The sequence below is a fragment of the Bicyclus anynana genome, chromosome 15 (genome assembly GCF_947172395.1).
Source record: "Bicyclus anynana chromosome 15, ilBicAnyn1.1, whole genome shotgun sequence".
In the NCBI taxonomy this organism is placed as follows: domain Eukaryota; kingdom Metazoa; phylum Arthropoda; class Insecta; order Lepidoptera; family Nymphalidae; genus Bicyclus; species Bicyclus anynana.
Genome location: NC_069097.1, coordinates 14,247,680 through 14,266,683, shown reverse-complemented (window position 1 = coordinate 14,266,683; position 19,004 = coordinate 14,247,680). Strand labels below are relative to the sequence as shown.

Here is a 19,004-nt window from a genome sequence, read left to right as displayed (position 1 = left end):
GGATCGACCTCAGAATAACATCTATGCTATGTCTTCAAAAAGCTTGACGTATAAAAAGTCCATGTAAACAAAGCGTACTTGAAATAAATCCATACTAATAATTATAAGACAGTAAGCCTGTCTGTCTCTCTGTTTTCTTTTCACGGCTAAGCCATTGCACGGAACCGATTTAGATACAATTTCATGTAGAAATAAACTGGACATTGGAGCTAAACAGAATCCTGGAAAAATATGGTTCCCGTGGGTTTATAAAAACAACTATTTCACGCGTTCGCTACACGATAAATAAATGTTAATTAAATAGGTTTGGAGATACAATAAAACACCAAAACATACAATTTCTAACAAGTATAATTCTCACACGATGTTCCCTAATTACATTAAGTAGATACAGATTTGAAAACAATACAATATATCATGAAGATTTAAAAAGAGTTCACTGATTATGTAATACTTTTTGTGCAAACATTACTTGCAATGCAATAATGGTACAATCTAGGGAAGTCCGTATAGTTTTGTATGTAGTGGTAAAACGAAGGACCAAGCGTGCGTGTGTGTATAAACTTAAGCCTGAAGGTTTGTTTCAATAAAGAACCTTCAGTTAGGGCGATGCCTCATTAATGCGTCGCATTGCGTCGTCGCAAAGGATTAACGCATTGTACGTTGTGGTAACGCATGAGGTCACAACACAAGAGAAACACGCACGCACCAGTATCAACCATACCTACAATACAAATGATTTTCATGGAACATTTCCCTGTAGCCATGTGTCATTTCGATTTTCTTTCTACAAACGCTAACGCTTCGTAAACTATATAAATTTATGCGAATGACAAATTCGACCACGTGACCTGTCGATAAAGAATGTTTTTTTTTTTTATTCTTTACAACTTAACCCTTGACTACAATCTCACCTGATGGCAAGTGATGATGCAGTCTAAGATGGAAGCGGAACTTGTTAGGAGGAGGATGAAAATCCACACCCCTTTCGGTTTCTACACGGCATCGTACCGGAACGCTAAATCGCTTGGCGGTACGTCTTTGCCGGTAGGGTTGTAACTAGCCACGGCCGAAGCCTCCCACCAGCCAGACCTGGACAAATTAAGAAAACCTCAATCTGCCCAGCTGGGGATCGAACCCAGGACCTCAGTCTTGTAAATCCACCGCGCATACCACTGCGCCACGGAGGCCGTCAACATGTCATTCCCACACATTGTTTAATATTAGAAGCGTTAGCGTTTGTAGAAAGAGAATCGACGTCCCACATTACTATAGACCACTGTTTGTTTTCGCACCGGAGCACCGTCAGCGGATCACCCTCCCCGCGCTTCGTCTCTCGTCCATCAATCCGTTATGCTAGCCACTAACCATCCAATAAGTCCATGTGCCTGCAGCGCTAACGGCAGGACATCCAATATAACTGATCCGACCAACACACGATCAGTTTCACGGATCGGATGTCCTGCGGTTAGAACTTTTTAACGTATATACGTTTCGCAGTATACATGCTTCTTTCTACAGCCACCTCACACAAATAACAGAATATCCAATAACAGAATCTTCGACGACTTCGAAATTATCTCGAATAGAGAACAGCTAGTGGCGCGCACTTCATAGATGCAAAAATGCTCTGCCTACTCTAAAGACTCAATACAAACCTATGTTGGAGCACAGAATACATAATTGGGACAAAGAATTTTCCAATTTTTATTTATATTGCATACCTTAGTTAAAACCTTATGCACGCCAACGAGTACATCCAGAATCTCAGCGGCACTCAAACAATCAGAAAAAGACTAACATTTTCTAAATTGAAATTGATGAGTTGCAAGAAAAAGTATCACACAATAGTAAACTTTATAAAATACTACAAGTAAGTACCAATTAAATTGTGTAAACTTTTCACGAACATTTTAATATTTATTACATTTAATAGTATCGACAGATAGTCTATGACAGAGATATTTGATATCTTAACAATAGGGAGGCAAATGCTACTATCTTAGAGAGTAAATCTACCAAGCCAAACAGACGCATGTAAAGTGTTTGCCAACGATATTTTATATTATAGATGTGTTTCGTGCCTACAAAATCACCGCAAAAAGTTATCCGAATTTAGCTACTCCACTGTGCACATACATGAACAATATTGTTTACTTACGTTATATATTTATGTATGTATACTTTTTTTTTTATTCTTAACAAGTTAGCCCTCGACTTGCAATCTCACCTGATGGTAAGTGATGATGCAGTCTAAGATGGAAGCGGGCTAACTTGTTATGGAGTATATGGATCGCTAAATCGCTTGGCGGTACGTCTTTGCCGGTAGGGTGGTAACTAGCCACGGCCGAAGCCTCCCACCAGCCAGACCTGGGCCGATTAAGAAAATCTCAATTTGCCCAGCTGGGGATCGAACCCAGGACCTTCGTTTTGTAAATCCACCGCGCATACCACTGCGCCACAGAGGCCGTCAAACAACTACAACAACTCGACGCTTCTCAATTTAGGGTTACACTTTCTAGTGAATATTTATTTTAAAATAATAAAAAAACCTCTTTATACCGGACCCTTAAAACCTTCCAAAGCCACCACGGAGATCATCTTTGGAGGTGTCTACAAACTTTCCTACTTCCTACTAATATTATAAACGCGAAAGTCTGTATGGATGTTTGGATGTTTGTATGTTTGCTACACTTTAACGCCGCTACTACTGAAGAGATTTGGCTAAAATTTGGAATGGAAATGGATATTATTCTGGATTAACACATAGGCTACTTTTTATCCCGAAAAATCCATGGTTTCCCGAGATTTCCGAAAACTGATGATTTTAATGATATGAATGTTTTTTACTCTTTCACGCCTTGACTACTTAACCGAGTTAGCTGAAATTTGGTATTGATATATTATAGCATGGATTAACAGATAGTCTACTTTTTATCCCCGAAAAATCCATGGTTCCCGAGGGATTTGTGAAAAACTACATCCACGCGGACGAAGTCGCGGGCGTCCGCATGTGTTCATATATGTTTTATAATCTTATTTGAATGGCATCATACATCTATTTGACTTGGTCGGTCTGTAGAATAATAATAAACAGATCGCACATCTTTATTTTTTAAAGAAAAAAAGAATATTTGTCATATATTTAAATTCCCATTTCCCTCCAACTAGTCGGGAAAGACTGCATTAGGAGTGCGTAATAGTCCAATGAGGCCGACGAGACCGACCGCTTTGCCGTTGAGCTATTGAGGCTCTTATGGATTACAAATAAAATGAGATTTGATTTGATGTGCGATCAGCTTAACATTTCTATATTTATCTAAAATAATTTATTAGCGTTTATACTTAGATATTCGAATTGTCTATTGAAGTCACAAAATCGGTTCACTTTGTTCATAATATTTAATACATTAATTGCACACCGCTAACAATTTACAGCATACATGATTTGTAACCAGAGTGCAACGTGCAAAGTTTTATTTGAGAGGTTATATCAATTGTTCACACTTGTACACAACTTATATTGACTCTGTACCATATGTGGAACACATATGTCGCATACAGTAAGTGAAGTGGTAAGCCATACCGGAGGCACTATAAGTATATCAATATTTTGATTCGGTCTTACTACAGTGATCTGTCGTTTTAACTGCCTTCAAAAAGGAAGAGGTTCTAAATTCGACGCGTAAATGTATGTTTTTGAGTAATGAACGCGCTTCGAACGCTAACCGATATGTTACAGATAAATAAATAAACAGTTATAATCATTTCAAAAGAGCAACTGTTGAGTTTCTTGCCGGTATCTTCTCAGCAGAACCTGCCTTCCGAACCGGTGGTAGAATCTTTACAAATAGTCAACTGACGTGTCAAAAGTGCTTGTAAATTGAGCCTACTTGAAATAAATGAATTTTGATTTTGATTTTGGAGTTCAAAAACTGTGTACGTACATTGCATGATACCTATAACAATATTGCATCAGCGAATTACGTGCATCATAATATTATTGACTATCTATTCCAAAACCGTGCATATTTCTAAATGTTCATTTATGGCTATCGTGTGACACATGTGGAACACTTTGCAGGACTTTGTTCAAAATGCATCATAAGTGGGGCATGATCATTAAAACAGAAATTGCTGACTATAATTTATGAAGTTGACGGTCCTATTGGTGACATGACTACTTACAGAATATATTATGTCATAAAAATTGTGTAAATTACATGTTAATGCTAATACTTTAAGATATGAGTTCATCACATTACATTTTTCACTGAAAAAACATACACGATACAATACTATAAGTTATAAATTTTACATTTCTTTTAATTAAATTTTTATATTATATAAAAATTAAATTCGAATAAATTCATAGGACGAGCATAGCCTACAAAAACTAAAATATGTCAAGATTTATAAAATATCATAAGTTAATTATTTTAACATAATTAAATTTCTCTATGGTTGGTACAATTAAGGAAATATTGAATGGCATTCACCCACATATAGTGGAAACAGTATATAAAACAGGTAATCAATAAGGAAAATACTACTTCAAAGAGTTCATAGAGGCCAATTTACTTACACATTAGTGTCATCAAGTCATAACTTATTACATTCACCCAGCACCCAATGAGCACCATCGCCTTCTGCGATTAGAGTTATTTTTATCTCAAATCTCGTAACGTTTGAAATTATACCGACAAATTAAAAGCTGTTTAAACTGTATAATAAGCATATTTATTTATGGCATAAATAAGCTGATTTCATAGTATTTGGTATCGCATTTCGTGCGAGTCATCATCGCGTTTACGAGTCACCCTTGACACCCTCGAAGGCGGTTAGCGTAACTATGAAACCAGCCTAACCACCGTTTTCAATAACCTACCCAAGATTACGGATAGATAGCTATCCTTGATTATCAGTAACAGTCAAACTATCTGTCATTAGGTTATTAAGAAGCAGATAAGAACAGAAAGATAGATTTTCTTACCTTTAGTAAGCGAAATTGCGGATAGATAGGTTATTGAAAACGGCCGAAGGTGTACTCAATCGTCACAAGGCGAGGCAGTACAAGGCAGGGTGGCTATAATGAGGTGTAACCTTATATCAATTAATATTTTTTTTGGCTATGCAGAAACTTTTCTGAATATACTAAATATGATTTTATACTTATTATATTATTCCTGACAGTACAATCCAACTTGAGTTTCACAGCCCATAACATACTTTCAATAGATAGATGTTAAAAATACTCCAGTCCCAACGAATCCCTAGGCTAGTTTCCAGACCTCACAAACCCTAGAGGCCAGTGCGTATTTAGATGGGTACACATGTCCCATATATGGCCATCATGACAGATAGGTAGGCCAATTATGGCCACCAAGCCAGGTGTGCGCCGGCAAGATATTTCACCCTTTATTTTTGAGTAAACTTTAGCACCTAATGAAAATTTTAAAATGAAAATCACGATATTACGGCCATAGATTTATTATTTTCAGTACATTTAACATGTTAAATACAGATATTACAAAATGTCAATGTTCTACTAAGTTATGAATGTGTTATACACATATATAAATATTTATTGCATTAAGTAGTGTTATATGATTGTATTTAACATGTTAAATAACTGAGTCAATTAAGATTAGAGATAAATGTACTATAGTTACAGATACCTTAATTATTGTAAAACATCACTGACTTTTTAAGGAGCGTGCTAAATAATGCTATTAAAAAAGATATTAATCATTTTATTAAAAAAAAATAAAGACCACATCAAGTATACTACTAGAATATACAACTAGAAAGGCTATTCCGGACTAAATATGGAATTTAAACAGAATTATTACCTAAACTTGAACCATTTCGTACATTAAAATCTGTATAGTAAGAAAATCTAGCTATCTAGTAGTATACAAAGAAGTCTTTTAAAAAATTGATCTATTATAATAAACCTATACTACTGGTGAGAAATCCAGAAGTACTGAGAGCCCACTATACCTTTCTATATTCTAAACTGTACTTTTTAAATATATATCTACTAATTATTATCATTACTTGATTACATTTCCCTACAAAAACCAATCAATACACAAAAATGCAGGTTTAAATTCACAAACAACATTTATTTAAACATTAATTTTCCAATTCGAATGACGTCACTGAAATAATTAATGACGTCATTCGAAATATATTCAGCAATTAGTGTACTATCAAGTATAAACAGGCCAGTGCCGAAAAAGTTATTTCATATCAAAAAAAAATATAAGCGTAAATATTTACTCTACAAGATATCACTTAGGTTAAAGATAAAATTAATTTAAAAACATATTGAATACTGAGAGAAGACAACACAACTGGTATTCATTTACCAGAGTAATTATAAGGTAATATACTACTAAGTAGGCAAGATGATTTTACTGCATTTTTATAAAATCGAGTTTTCATGTGATCTCGACATCTTGAGGCTCTAGGCAGCTATCCTAACTGTATTTCCTCAATCAAAGACTCAAAAAATTGTCTCCAACACTAATCGCATGAAAATCGGTTGAATTGTCACAGAGATAATCAAATTTTGAAAATTCAAAAGAAAGTTGTTTTTCATTATAACTACCTTAGTTATTTATTTAACAGACTAGAAGGTTATGCCAGCTGTCAGTATCACCTCATTAAGATTCCATTGATATATCCCACTCAACCTTATAAGTACTCCATGGTTGTAGAACATTAATTACAAACAAATAGGAATATCGACTTTTCCATCATAAATCGCGAACGGTGGTCCGCCATGCGACACTTCACCGCACCTACAGTTTTCACTAAACAATTCACTTTCACTTCCATCGCTCACTTTAGGCACACCATCCCTTTCACAGTAACACTGTGTCACTTTACACACATTTTCACTGTGTTCCATTTTTGGAACATCGCAAACAACACTTTTGCAAATGTCCCTGACGTTGTGAACTGTGACATGTTGGTTCTCACTGTATCCCACTTCTGATTCTAAGCGAATGTTACTTTTGTCGCTTCTGTTGTTGGTGTCGTGTTGTGTGGTGACACAGTGAGCTCCACTGTCACGCGTGACGTCACAGCGACAAGACGCGCCGCCTACTGCGTTTTCCTCTCGGGCTCGTGTCATACGAAGTCCAACGCGTCGTGGGCCTTCGTCGAGAAGTTTCCGAAGGAGCGCCTCTTCAGTGTGCGCTCTATGAGCTTCTTGATTTCGCTCACAATGAACACACTGGATGTGAGACAGACTAGGAATATGAGATCTGAAATGGAAAATGTTTATTTTAACATATGCAAACAACAAAATACTGTTAATTTAAAATTATTTATTGTTTAGCCTATGTGGCAGATGTTTGCATTACAGCAGCATTGTTGGTCTTTGGATCAGGCGGGCTGATGAAATAACTGCTCATCAGGAGTCAAGAGGAAAGTGATCAGCTTATGTTGCTTACACCACATCCTCTCTTCTATCAGGAAATAAGCCAGGTCCTTTAGTAGGCCCTTAAAATAGTCTGACAATGATGGTATAAATTATGATGATGCTCAAAAGCCCTTACAAATAGTCTACTGTCCAACGGTGGTCCATCCACTGATGACGATGATGAAGAGTATATTAAGGGTGAGAACATACCATGTCCAGTGAGCGCCTCCGTCTGGAAGACTCGCTGCAGCGGCGGAAAGTAGATGACCAGCATCTGCCCCACCAGGCTCAACGTCACCGCTATCAGGAACATCCTGTATAACATTTTTTTTTAATGACTATTTGCCATACCTTTTTGTCCCATTCCCCTCCAAGTATTCGGGAAAAACTGTGCTAGGAGTGGGTACGACAATAGAAACCACCACCCCTCGGTGATGAGTCCAACCGCTATATAATTATATTATAAAAATATGGCAAATATTCTTAAAAAAAAAATAATAATCTGTAAGAACTAACTCGACTAGTGTTGCGAAGGACTTTATTATTAGGCACATAAGTTTCACAATGCTCCGCAATGTTAAATACCAACAAAGTTGAAATAAAACTACTTTATGCACGCTTGCTTGAGTAAGTTAGTGAATGCGTTACGAAAAGTGTAATCGGGCGATGCTTCCTGCCATCTACAGGCATAGTGTAACAGTGTTCGTTATTTTAAACTACCAATAGATGGCGTTCTTAGAGCACTTTGAAACAATGCCTTTTTGTACACGTCAACAATCTTTTGCGAAACAGTTATGCCTGAGGCTCATAGATGGCGCTTTATTTTTTATTTTAAAAGAAGTTTTACTTCAGTCGTGTGTTTTCTTCGTTATTAGTCTGTAATATTGTTTGTTTTGTCTGTAATATTGTTCGTTTCTTTGATTGGTGGTGTGAAAATAAAGCATATAAGAAATATAATGAAATTACTTACATATTAGAAACCCTTAAAACTAGATTAAAAGACGAATATTAGAAACTTATAAGAAATTTCAAGACAGTGAGAGGAGAATAACTTACTTATTAGAGAAGAATCCGACTTGGAATATGGACTTGGTCTGCGAACGACACGACAGCGCATTGAACATGTCGTAAAGAACGAAACAGGTGAAGGTCATCGTCGTATCGCGCGGAGTTATCTTGTTGTCTGACATCTGTAGACAATAAATTAATAAGAAAAAGACATTTTGATAATATTCATATTAGAAAAGACATTTTTCAAGAACCTTTTGCTGAGCCATAATATGGGATTTAAAATGACGTCACTGTTGTGTTAAGGTTATTTGATACCCATATTGTAGCGGTTGCACCAAAGACCTAAAGATGATGTGTGTCGTGTGTAGATGGCATTACCTCTCTGTTGAACACCCAGAGCGTGCCAGCGATGATTATGGCGGCGCTCAGCAGCACCGACAGCAGCAGAGACCTGGAGATGATGCGCCGCTTGGTGTCGCGCGGCCTTCGCCGGAGCACCTCATGGTCTACGGGCTCCACTCCTAGCGACTGCGCCGGGGGACCTGGTGAAGACATAAACAGTTTTAGAACTTGCTATTAGAATCACCAGATTCGCTGACGTGGACAGCTGGAAGCGGACGCAGCTGCGGATGTCGTGAGTGACGACACAACGCTCACCGTCCATGATGATGTTGATCCACAGTATCTGCATCGCGTTGAGCGGGTTGGGCACGCCCATCAGCGTCGCCAGCGCGATGAGCGACAGCGCCGCGATGGACGTGGACAGCTGGAAGCGGACGAAGTTGCGGATGTTGTAGAATATGCACTTGCCCTCCTCGATGGCTGAACTGAAATCAATGACAAGTTTGAATATCAGAACAGAGTAAGAATGTTAAGACGGAGAGTGAAAGGGATGTGACTGAAAGAAGTGACACATACTCGCTCAGACCAATTATAGAAGGACCTGTATCGCACTCATAGTTACGAACAAAATTGTCTGCCATTTTCTGAAGAAAACGAGCTTAGATTTGGTATATATCTTAAACTAAACTAGTAGTTTTTGTCAGTTTTTTACACAATTCAATTACACAAAAAGGTATTTTTACGGAGCTCTTTAACCGACGAACACGATTACAACTATTTAACATCGATTCTATAGAGACAGTTTTTATAATCGCATTAGATCGTTGATCATATACTTTGACAGAAAAGTTACGTCTAGCGAGGCAGGTCCTATACAATAATTAGTCTGAGCATACTCGTATATAATTATAAAGACAATATAATATGGTGATTGTGCGTTAGGTACTCCTCAGGTGCCTCTTATTATACCATAAGAACGGCACACATATATGATGTATTTTGTATAGGAAAGAGTTCCCCCTCTTGGCTTTTGGGAGCTTTTTCCTACCATGCACCGTAAAGCAATTTAACACTAAAATTTACATATACTTGTTTGTAATGCATTCAGTAAGGATTATCTTGCAACACGTTATTTTTTTTAAATATTTTTAAAAATTGTACGAATTTTTTAATTCAAATAATAATTTCACACGCAAAATTGTTTTTATCAGTTTTTTTAATTACATTGCAATCGTCACAATACACTATTGACATAAAACCTTGACGCCTAGCATGCGTCCAATGACATATTTCGCGAAGAGAAGTAGACAAAATGCCGAATGGCGGCGGAGTATTCGTTGTCCCAACGCAAAAATAGAGATAGCGATATTTCCGGTTGCGCTGCATATTGGTTGAAATTTGTCTATTTCACATGATACGTCGACTAGTGTATAAAACTTACATAATAGTGGCGAAGTCATCGTCCACCAGGATCATATCAGCGGCTTCCTTGCACACGTCGGTGCCGTTGCGACCCATGGCTATGCCGATGTCCGCGCGCTTCAGTGCCACGCCATCGTTGACGCCGTCGCCTGGATAATTCATCATTGTCAACCCACTGCTGAGCTCGAATCTCCTCTCAGAATCTCATTCTGAGAGGAGATTCGAGCGCTTAGGCCAATAGTCCACCCGTTGGCCCAAAGATTGGCAGACTTCACACACGTAGAGAATCACAAAATTCTTAGCAGGTTTCCTCACGGTGTTTTTCCTTCACCGTTTGAGACACGTGATATTTAATTTCTTAAATGAATTGATTCGGATTTGAATGTACGCCTTCCAGAATCGGAGGCAGAGGTCATATCCACTGGGCTATTACGGACTCTTAATAATAAGAACAAGGAAAGATAATATTATTAAAATTCAAAAATTTCAAAGTCTAGTGCTGACTGATAAGTAGACTAACTTTAATAATCACGTTCAATCTTATGATAACAGAAAAGAGATAAACTAAGGTAAATTTAAAAATCATATTCTGCTATAATTACAGACAAGAGATGGAAAACGAAAGGTTACATTATTAATAAAGTTATCCTATAATTTTTGTAGAATCACAGAGATGAATGAACAAAGGTAACTTTAATCATAAAGTCCTATTAATTATTGCGTAATTAGATGGATAAATAAGAACAACGTTACTAATAAAATTAACCGATAATTGCAAAACGTACACAGTCTATTAAATTTTAAGGATATGTACTAAAAATGGTGAGTAAGGAAAAAGAAGAAATAAGAAAGAATAAGAAAGTATTTAACTCACCTGTCATTCCTACAATGTTTCCGAGCCTTTGCAGTGATTTAACTATCGACAACTTGTGTTTAGGAGTCACGCGGTAGAACACTGTCACCTAAAACATTCATTACTGTATATTTAACAAATTAATAGTAAAAAAGGTATATTTTTGTGTTGGATAGTCCATTTAACGAGGAAGGCTATAGGCTATCACGCTACGACCAATAGGAGCATCAAATAAAACGGGAGAAACATTCCTTTTGCGAGCTTACATTGCAATTTCAAGTCGCTGAAATCGAGGAGCGTAGACAAAGAACCTCAGAACATTCACATCGATCGCACATAGATATTATAATATTTGAGAAGTTCATAGTTATTCGTATTAATTCATAAATATTTTAAATAGAATAGAATAATAGAATCTTGGTCAGGAATATAATTAATTAATGTTTACCTATCTGTTAACTGTATCCAGCTTTAGTTTAGCCTCTCTAGTTTTCCTAATACACTTTTAGCGCGGAGCTCTTATCTTGTGAGTAAAAATTGTATTTTTGATCTAAAACTCTTAATAATATTGTGTTTAGTTTTACATTTTGTGCTGTAAATGATTTTTTATAACCAAATCTCGCAACTCTGTTTAAATTATAAATTGTTTGTAATTTGTGACTCTAATTTGTAATAAATGAGTTCAATTTCATATGTGTGTTCTTTATTTGCAATATGTGAGCTACAGAAACCTCAGTTAAGGTTTAGACATTCCTTTCAGTAGTTTCTCTACGTTAAATATTCCATTCATATTGCATAGGTATATACTCACTGTATCAATAATAGCGTCCAGTTCGTCGTCCGACATAGCGTCCAACTGTTCGCCCGACAACGACTGCGAGTGCAACACGTCCAGTCCGACCATTTGCGCTGTTGGAGACATACGAGATCAGAATCAGCATGAGATCACCTTATCTATAGTCTACAGTTCTGCACTCCTAGTATGCGCCAACGACCTATCTTGCGATAAGAGACTGATATACTGCTGACCAATTGCTACAAAATCGAATCGCTCTCTTTCGTCGTGATGGGACAATATGCTCCTATATTGTCCCATCACGACGAAACGACGTTAATTATAACTCACCGACAGCTAGAGCGGTGGGCCTGGCGTCCCCCGTGACCATCTTGACCTGCACCTGCGCCCGGCGCAGCGCTGCGATGGCGTCCCTGGCGGACTCGCGCGGGGGGTCGCACACCCCGCACACGCCGGTGTACGTGAGCGACTCCAGGCTTGCTCCGCGACAGAGGGCTATTATACGTAGACCTTCAAATAGAAAACGGTTTGTTATTTTATATAATCTGTATGTTCAGTGAACAAGAAATTGAGGAGTAAAAGGTTAGCTTGGTATGAACCTGTGATGCGGAGGGATGAAAGTCATATTACCAGAAGCATGTTGATATTACAAGTGGAAGGACACAATAGAAGAGGAACCTTGGAGAAGGAAAAAATAGATGGTTGGAGTGTGTGAGAGAGGACATGTGTGTAAAAGGTAGATGATAAGTTGACAAATGATAACAGGGAATGGTAGAGATTGATTTTATTTGCCGACCCTACTTAAGTGGGACAAGGTAAAAGATGATGATAATCTGTAGTTTAACCCTAGTTAAAAAGCTTGTGCAAGCAAGTATGCAACTTCATGATTGTTTATTATATTACACTCATTAAAGTAACAGATATGCTTAATTTGCAAAGTTATGACAGTTAATAAAACCTGTTGGATGCAAAATAAATGACAAGTAAAATTTCAAAATATTGAAAAACCCTTGACATGACCTAGAATAACGACTTTTATGTCAGCAATAATAATTTTGCAATACACAAATCCATCCATCCCATGTATAATCTGGATTTCTTAATTCATCAATTTATTTATTCGTTCCACAGTCCACACCTCATAACTTTTAAACCACTAAATAAAGCATAACATAAAATACTCTCGATAAAAAAACCTTGCAAACAGAAATGACTAAATGAAAATCGGTTCATCCGATCAAGAGCACGTAAAGACAAACTGAGACACAAGTTAAACTTATAAGACCCTTCCTCCTCCGTCCATCTACGACTAGCTATTAGGGGGTGGCCATTCCAACCCCTTGGGGGTGTAAAATAGTCAAATAACCAATGTAACATTATTACCCATCCGTCCAATATTATAGGCCTCGTTGAGGAAGTCGGCCTGTTTCTCCTTAGTGATGGGCGCGTAACTTGATGTCCTCGATCCGTCTAGTGGGAGGTCGCCATTCCAACCCCCTGGAGGGTGTAAGGTAGTCAAATAACCAATTTAACATTCTTACCCATCCGTCCAATATTATAGGCCTCGTTGAGGAAGTCGGCCTGTTTCTCCTTAGTGATGGGCGCGTAGTTGCCCGCGCTGTCGATGTACTGCGTGCACAGAGGCAGCACCTTCTCTATGGCGCCCTTCACGAAGAACTCCTCCTTCAGTCTGCCGTCGTTGTACTTCGGTGAGCATTTCACCACCATCATCTTGGTTTCTGAACTGTTGACAATATTATATTATATATCGGCGCAAAACAACTTGCAACGAACTACGTCATCGCCGAATGATTCCGAACGGCGTAAACAAGTCCCTCTACAATATCAATAAAAAGGCACGCGCTGGAGCAGCGGGCTAACGCTTTACAAAACCACGATCCGTCCGATCTTAACCTACTGTAGTGTAATGTTTGCCCACCGTCCCAAAGCGACCCTTAAAACTTTACAAAATCGATTACTGCGTCAAATCACGGGCGCGTCGTGGTTTGTACGCAATAACGATCTCCATAGAGATCTAGAATTACTGACAATAGTCAAATACATGAAACAGCTCTCTTAAAACTATTTTGACAAAGCTGCCATCAATTCTAACCAACTACTGGTTGAGGCTTGCAATTAAACTCCCAACCTTAACTACCTAACTTTAAGCAGAGACGTCCCAAAACTCAAGATACGGGGGCGTCCGTACTGATTCACTCAGGTCACGGTTACACCCTCCCGAATGGCCCTTTAAGCCGAAGTCCGAGTCTCATAGGAGACGCCCTTAAAGAGCCGTTCAGTCCTCTGTTTTTACTTAGCCTTCGGGTCTCATCAGGCGATGCTTCTGTGCTCGCCCAACCCCTTCCCAGGTGTCGTCGTCTTGGTCCCGCAGGGAGCCAACGGCATTTACTCAACATTTGTTATTAAAAGTGATTTTTTATTATTTGAATATTATATTTGAAGTCAGGGATTTGCGCATATAGACCCAAATCAACACAACTCACTAATGGGGCAGTAGCCTAATTTTACCTGAAAGGGATCTCATTGAGCCTGGTGTACTGGTCGCGCAGCTCGTGCATGTTGTTCTTCATGGCGCACGCCAGCAGCGCGCCCTCCGTCGGCTGCCCGAACAACACGTCGTCGCGTATCACCGCGTTGTTGCATATTACGCCCACCTGGTGGACAGCAGCTTGGAATTAGTTATTTTTAACCGACTTCAAAAAGGAGGTGCTAAGCCGATAATGTATTAATTCAAGCCATGAATATCGGTTGTATTTTATTATTTTTATTGAAGTAAGCTCGTGGTCAGCCACGAGTCAAGATCTCATTTGGTGAGTATGTTGGTGAGTTTATTTCTTTGTTTATTTATGAATATTACGGGAGTCGTCCCCCCGTCGCCCGCATATTATGGGAGTGTCCTCAACGAACTTGCCAGACTATAGCAGGAATGATTTTTGTTAAATAAAACGAAGCTGAATTGCACAATATGACGAGTGCTACAATGGCTAATTACTTGCAGTGGCATACAATGAATAGCTTTGTGATATGGTTTGAAGTTTCATATTGAGTAGATTTTAAAATTACCTCCAGCATGCTATTGACGCCCATCCTGGTTACGTCCAGGTCGCGCCCCTTGTACGCGCGCAGCTGTATGTCGCCGCGCGCGCTGTACCCCGCGCCCGTCACCTCCGCTATGTGTCCGCCCGATGTAGACAGGACCTATCGGCGTGTGTGGCCCCTTTACCGTTGAGCTATTACAATTACCTCCAGCATGCTGTTGACGCCCATCCTAGCCACGTCCAGGTCGCGCCCCTTGTACGCGCGCAGCTGTATGTCGCCGCGCGCGCTGTACCCCGCGCCCGTCACCTCCGCTATGTGCCCGCCCGATGTAGACAGAGTCGTCACTGTCATCTCGTTCTTCGTCAACGTACCTGGAAATTGTCATCCATTTTAAAATACCATATTTTTGGTGATCAGCATTTGATTGTATACTAATAGTTGAAGGACTTATACCCACACCTCACGGACTACAAATAGAGGGATAGCTAGTCGCGTTAGTGATTTTGTACGATAATGTTGAAATTATTATCTTAATCACACTAATATTATAAAGGCGAAAGTTTGTGTGTAAGTACGTAAGGATGTTTGTTCCTCTTTTACGCTACGGCTACTGAAACGATTAGGCTGAAATTTGGAATGGAAATAGATTTTACTCTGGATTAACGCATAGGCTACTTTTCATCCTGGAAAATCCATGGTTCCCGCGGGATTTGTGTAAAACTGAATTCCACGCGGACGAAGTCGCAGGCGTCCGCTAGTACATATATAAATGCGAAAGGTCATTCACATCACGAAATCACGAAATCTCGAAAACCGCTTGACGTATAAAGATGAAATTTAGCAGGGAGGCAGTCCATAGCGAGTAGGTATCCGCTAAGAACGGGTTTTACAACAGGGTTGGATTAAAGACGTCTAAGGGCGGACGAAGTCACGGGCGTCAGCTAGTTGATTACAAATTGTTAAGTGTGGGCATGGAAAACACGTTGGGAAGGGAGGTGAGTGATAAAGCGTTCTGACAGGATCTTTTTCACCCACACCCAAGTCCTGGGACCTGCTCGAGGTGTTTCCTCTACCACAAAATATTGGACAATCACCGTCGCCGCAACTGCTAATTACACTGACAACCACTACCAGAATAAACGGAGTACTTCCACAAACGAGCTCTTTTACAACAAAAAAACTCTGTTTTTTTTTCATTTGCTTATAGTTTAATGATCTCGCACCTAGTCCAGTAAATCCCGGTGGTATCTCTGTCTACTCACCAGTTTTATCGCTGCATATGACGTTGACGCAGCCCAAGGTCTCGACTGTGGGCAGCTTCTTCACTATCGCGCTCCTCTTGGCCATACGCATCACTCCAAGCGCCAGGGTCACCGTCACCACGATAGGCAGTCCTGCAAAAAGTTTTGTGTAACTTGATAATACTTATACTAAGACTATCTTTTAACTTAACAGCTATCTTAGTACCCATAACTTTTTAATGCAGTATGAGACATCAATATGTGCATTAAAAGCAGAAATGGAAGTGAGCAGGACATATGATTCGAAGACGAGAGTAAGAATGATAAATAGTCAAGAGACATAACAACTTGGTGCCCAAGGCACCAGAAAAGAAACAAAGTAAGACAGCGTCGTAGATGGGAGGACGATGTCAGAAAAACAGCAGGTGTCACTTGGAATAAACAGGCAAATAACCGATCAGTGTGGCGGGCTCTAGAGGAGGCCTATGCTGTAAAGCACGACAATCTCAACATGCCGGTGTCAATCAAATAAATTTGTAAATAATTTTAAGAAAGGAGATCATTCACGCTCCATACATTTCTGGGCTCTTTTTTGAAAGTGCCGGCTAACAAAAAAAAATGGCACGACTCGTTAGAATTAGCCATTTAGAGCAATAGCTAATATGGCATGAAAGTTGTAGAAGGGCTCTGAACCAAGTTATACTGGTTCGACTATTCGTTATTTTCATACATTTTGTCGATTTTCAAAAGTGAAGTTGAAACTCCGCGGCGTCTGCAAGTAACAAACGGACAATTGCAAGTTGAACTCGCTCAACGAGAGTTCCGTACAAAGCATTCTCTGTGAAGATCCTGTCATTAAATATTGTCACCCTAAGTCTCAGACCAATTATAGGAGGACCTGTATCGCACTCATAGTCACGAACAAAATTGTCTGTCATTTTCTGAAGAAAACGAGCTTAGATTTGGTATATATCTTATACTAAACTAGAAGTTTTTGCCCATTTTTTACACAATTCAATTACACAAAAAGGTATTTTTACGGAGCTCTTTAACCGACGAACACGATTACAACTATTTAACATCGATATTATAATCGCATTAGATCGTTGATCATATACTTTGACAGAAATGTAACGCCTTGCGAGGCAGGTCCTATACAATAATTGGTCTGAGCCCTAAGTTCGTCAGCCCGCATTTGATCAGCATGTTGGGTCTAAGCTTGATATCCCTTCTCCTATAAGGTGGGAGGCCGGTGTCCTATGGCGTGTAAAACTAAGCTGATAATGATGAAACTCACCCTCAGGTATAGCAGCCACAGCCAAACTGACTCCAATAGTGAACATCTCCTGGAGCTGTTTCCCTTGCAGCCAGCCAGCCACCATGATGAAGCCGATGATGCAGAAGGAGTACATGGACAGCTGCGCGCCCAGGGTGTCCATGGACTTCTGCAGCGGGGTCTTGGGAGCCTCCTCCGCTTGCATCATACGGAAGATGTCGCCGAATTCTGATCGCTCGCCAGTGCTGACCACGATGCCCTGTTGAAAAGATAGATATTATATAGGAAGATTTTTTTTTTATTCTTTACAAGTTAGCCCTTGACTACAATCTCATCTGGTAAGTGACGATACAATCTATATTGTTAGGAATAGGATGAAAATCCACACTCCGTTTGGTTTTTACATAACATCGTACCGGAATACTAAATCACTTGGCAGTATGTCTTTGCCGATAGGGTGCTTGCCACATTCGAAGCCTCCCACCAGCCAGACCTCGAGCTCAGCAGTGAGCCGAATATGGGTTGATAATGATGATGATTGTAGGTTTGTAGTATTGTAGGGGGTAATCTCTGGATCTACTGATCCACTGATACAGAAAATATATTCTATTAACGATACAGAAGCACCAAAAGAAATTTGCGCATTACTAAAAGTATCTCCCTCTTTAATCCTGCTACTAGCGGTTGCCAGTAATTTCACTCGTGGTTCCCTTACTGCCATACGCTAGTTAATCCTGGTTTACATCTGATAGTATCAGCGCTATACTTGTATCAATATTGTAGTTAGAGGGTAGAACTGTATTAGTAAGTTAAGCGATCGATTCGGTGATGATTGATAGTGTTACTTTGGGTATTTGCCATCCTTGACACGTAAGGCTTAGAAACCGCTCTGAGGCTACGGCTTCTCCGTTATCAGAAGTGGAATTTAATCTGCTCCGCCGACATATTCAAACATTTTTTGTAATATTATATCGAATGGGGTATCAAAAATAAGGGGATTTTGTAATTTGGTATGAGAAAAATATTAAACAAAGTGTATCCATGCATAATCAATTAAATTACCCGACAGTCTGAAGTACTATTACAAAGTAACATTAACGTATAATATGATGACATACAAGCGACTGACAGAGTTAACCTGACCTTCAACTTAAATAAATAATGGAATCCACAATGAAATCAATAGATTCCGATACACTGATAACATATACGTTAAAAATTACCCGCATTAATGCGTAAAAGAATATATTTTATACGAATATTACTAACTAGCTGACGCCGCGTGGTTTCATCCGCGTGATTCCTATTCCCGTAGGAATACGGAGATAATATATAGCATATAGCCTTCCTCGATAAATGGGCTATCTAACACTGAAATAATTTTTCAAATCGGACCAGTAGTTCCTGAGATTAGCGCGTTCAACCAAACAAACTCTTCAGCTTTATAATATTAGTATAGAAGTATAGATTTCATTTATACATGACCTGATATTCCCTTCTGAGCCCCTAGCTTTTGTATTTTGGTTGAAATAACGAAAAACCGTGTGCGTCTCCGGACGTTCTACAGT

General features: G+C 39.1%; 1 protein-coding gene across 1 annotated transcript in view; it reads right to left on the bottom strand.

The window, feature by feature from the left end:
- Positions 1-333: 333 nt before the first annotated feature.
- LOC112056921 (calcium-transporting ATPase type 2C member 1) overlaps positions 334-19,004 on the bottom strand; it is a 40,555-nt gene continuing 21,884 nt past the window's right edge. The window contains exons 6-19 of the mRNA XM_052885843.1: positions 17,458-17,695; positions 16,182-16,313; positions 15,124-15,290; positions 14,389-14,534; positions 13,401-13,603; positions 12,190-12,369; positions 11,875-11,972; positions 11,085-11,172; positions 10,230-10,359; positions 9,104-9,273; positions 8,825-8,988; positions 8,492-8,625; positions 7,646-7,749; positions 334-7,277 (exon numbers count right to left, since the gene is read on the bottom strand). Of these exons, the coding sequence (XP_052741803.1) occupies positions 7,141-7,277; positions 7,646-7,749; positions 8,492-8,625; positions 8,825-8,988; positions 9,104-9,273; positions 10,230-10,359; positions 11,085-11,172; positions 11,875-11,972; positions 12,190-12,369; positions 13,401-13,603; positions 14,389-14,534; positions 15,124-15,290; positions 16,182-16,313; positions 17,458-17,695 (2,091 nt within the window). The 3' untranslated portion in view covers positions 334-7,140. The remainder of the gene's footprint in view (positions 7,278-7,645; positions 7,750-8,491; positions 8,626-8,824; positions 8,989-9,103; positions 9,274-10,229; positions 10,360-11,084; positions 11,173-11,874; positions 11,973-12,189; positions 12,370-13,400; positions 13,604-14,388; positions 14,535-15,123; positions 15,291-16,181; positions 16,314-17,457; positions 17,696-19,004) is intronic.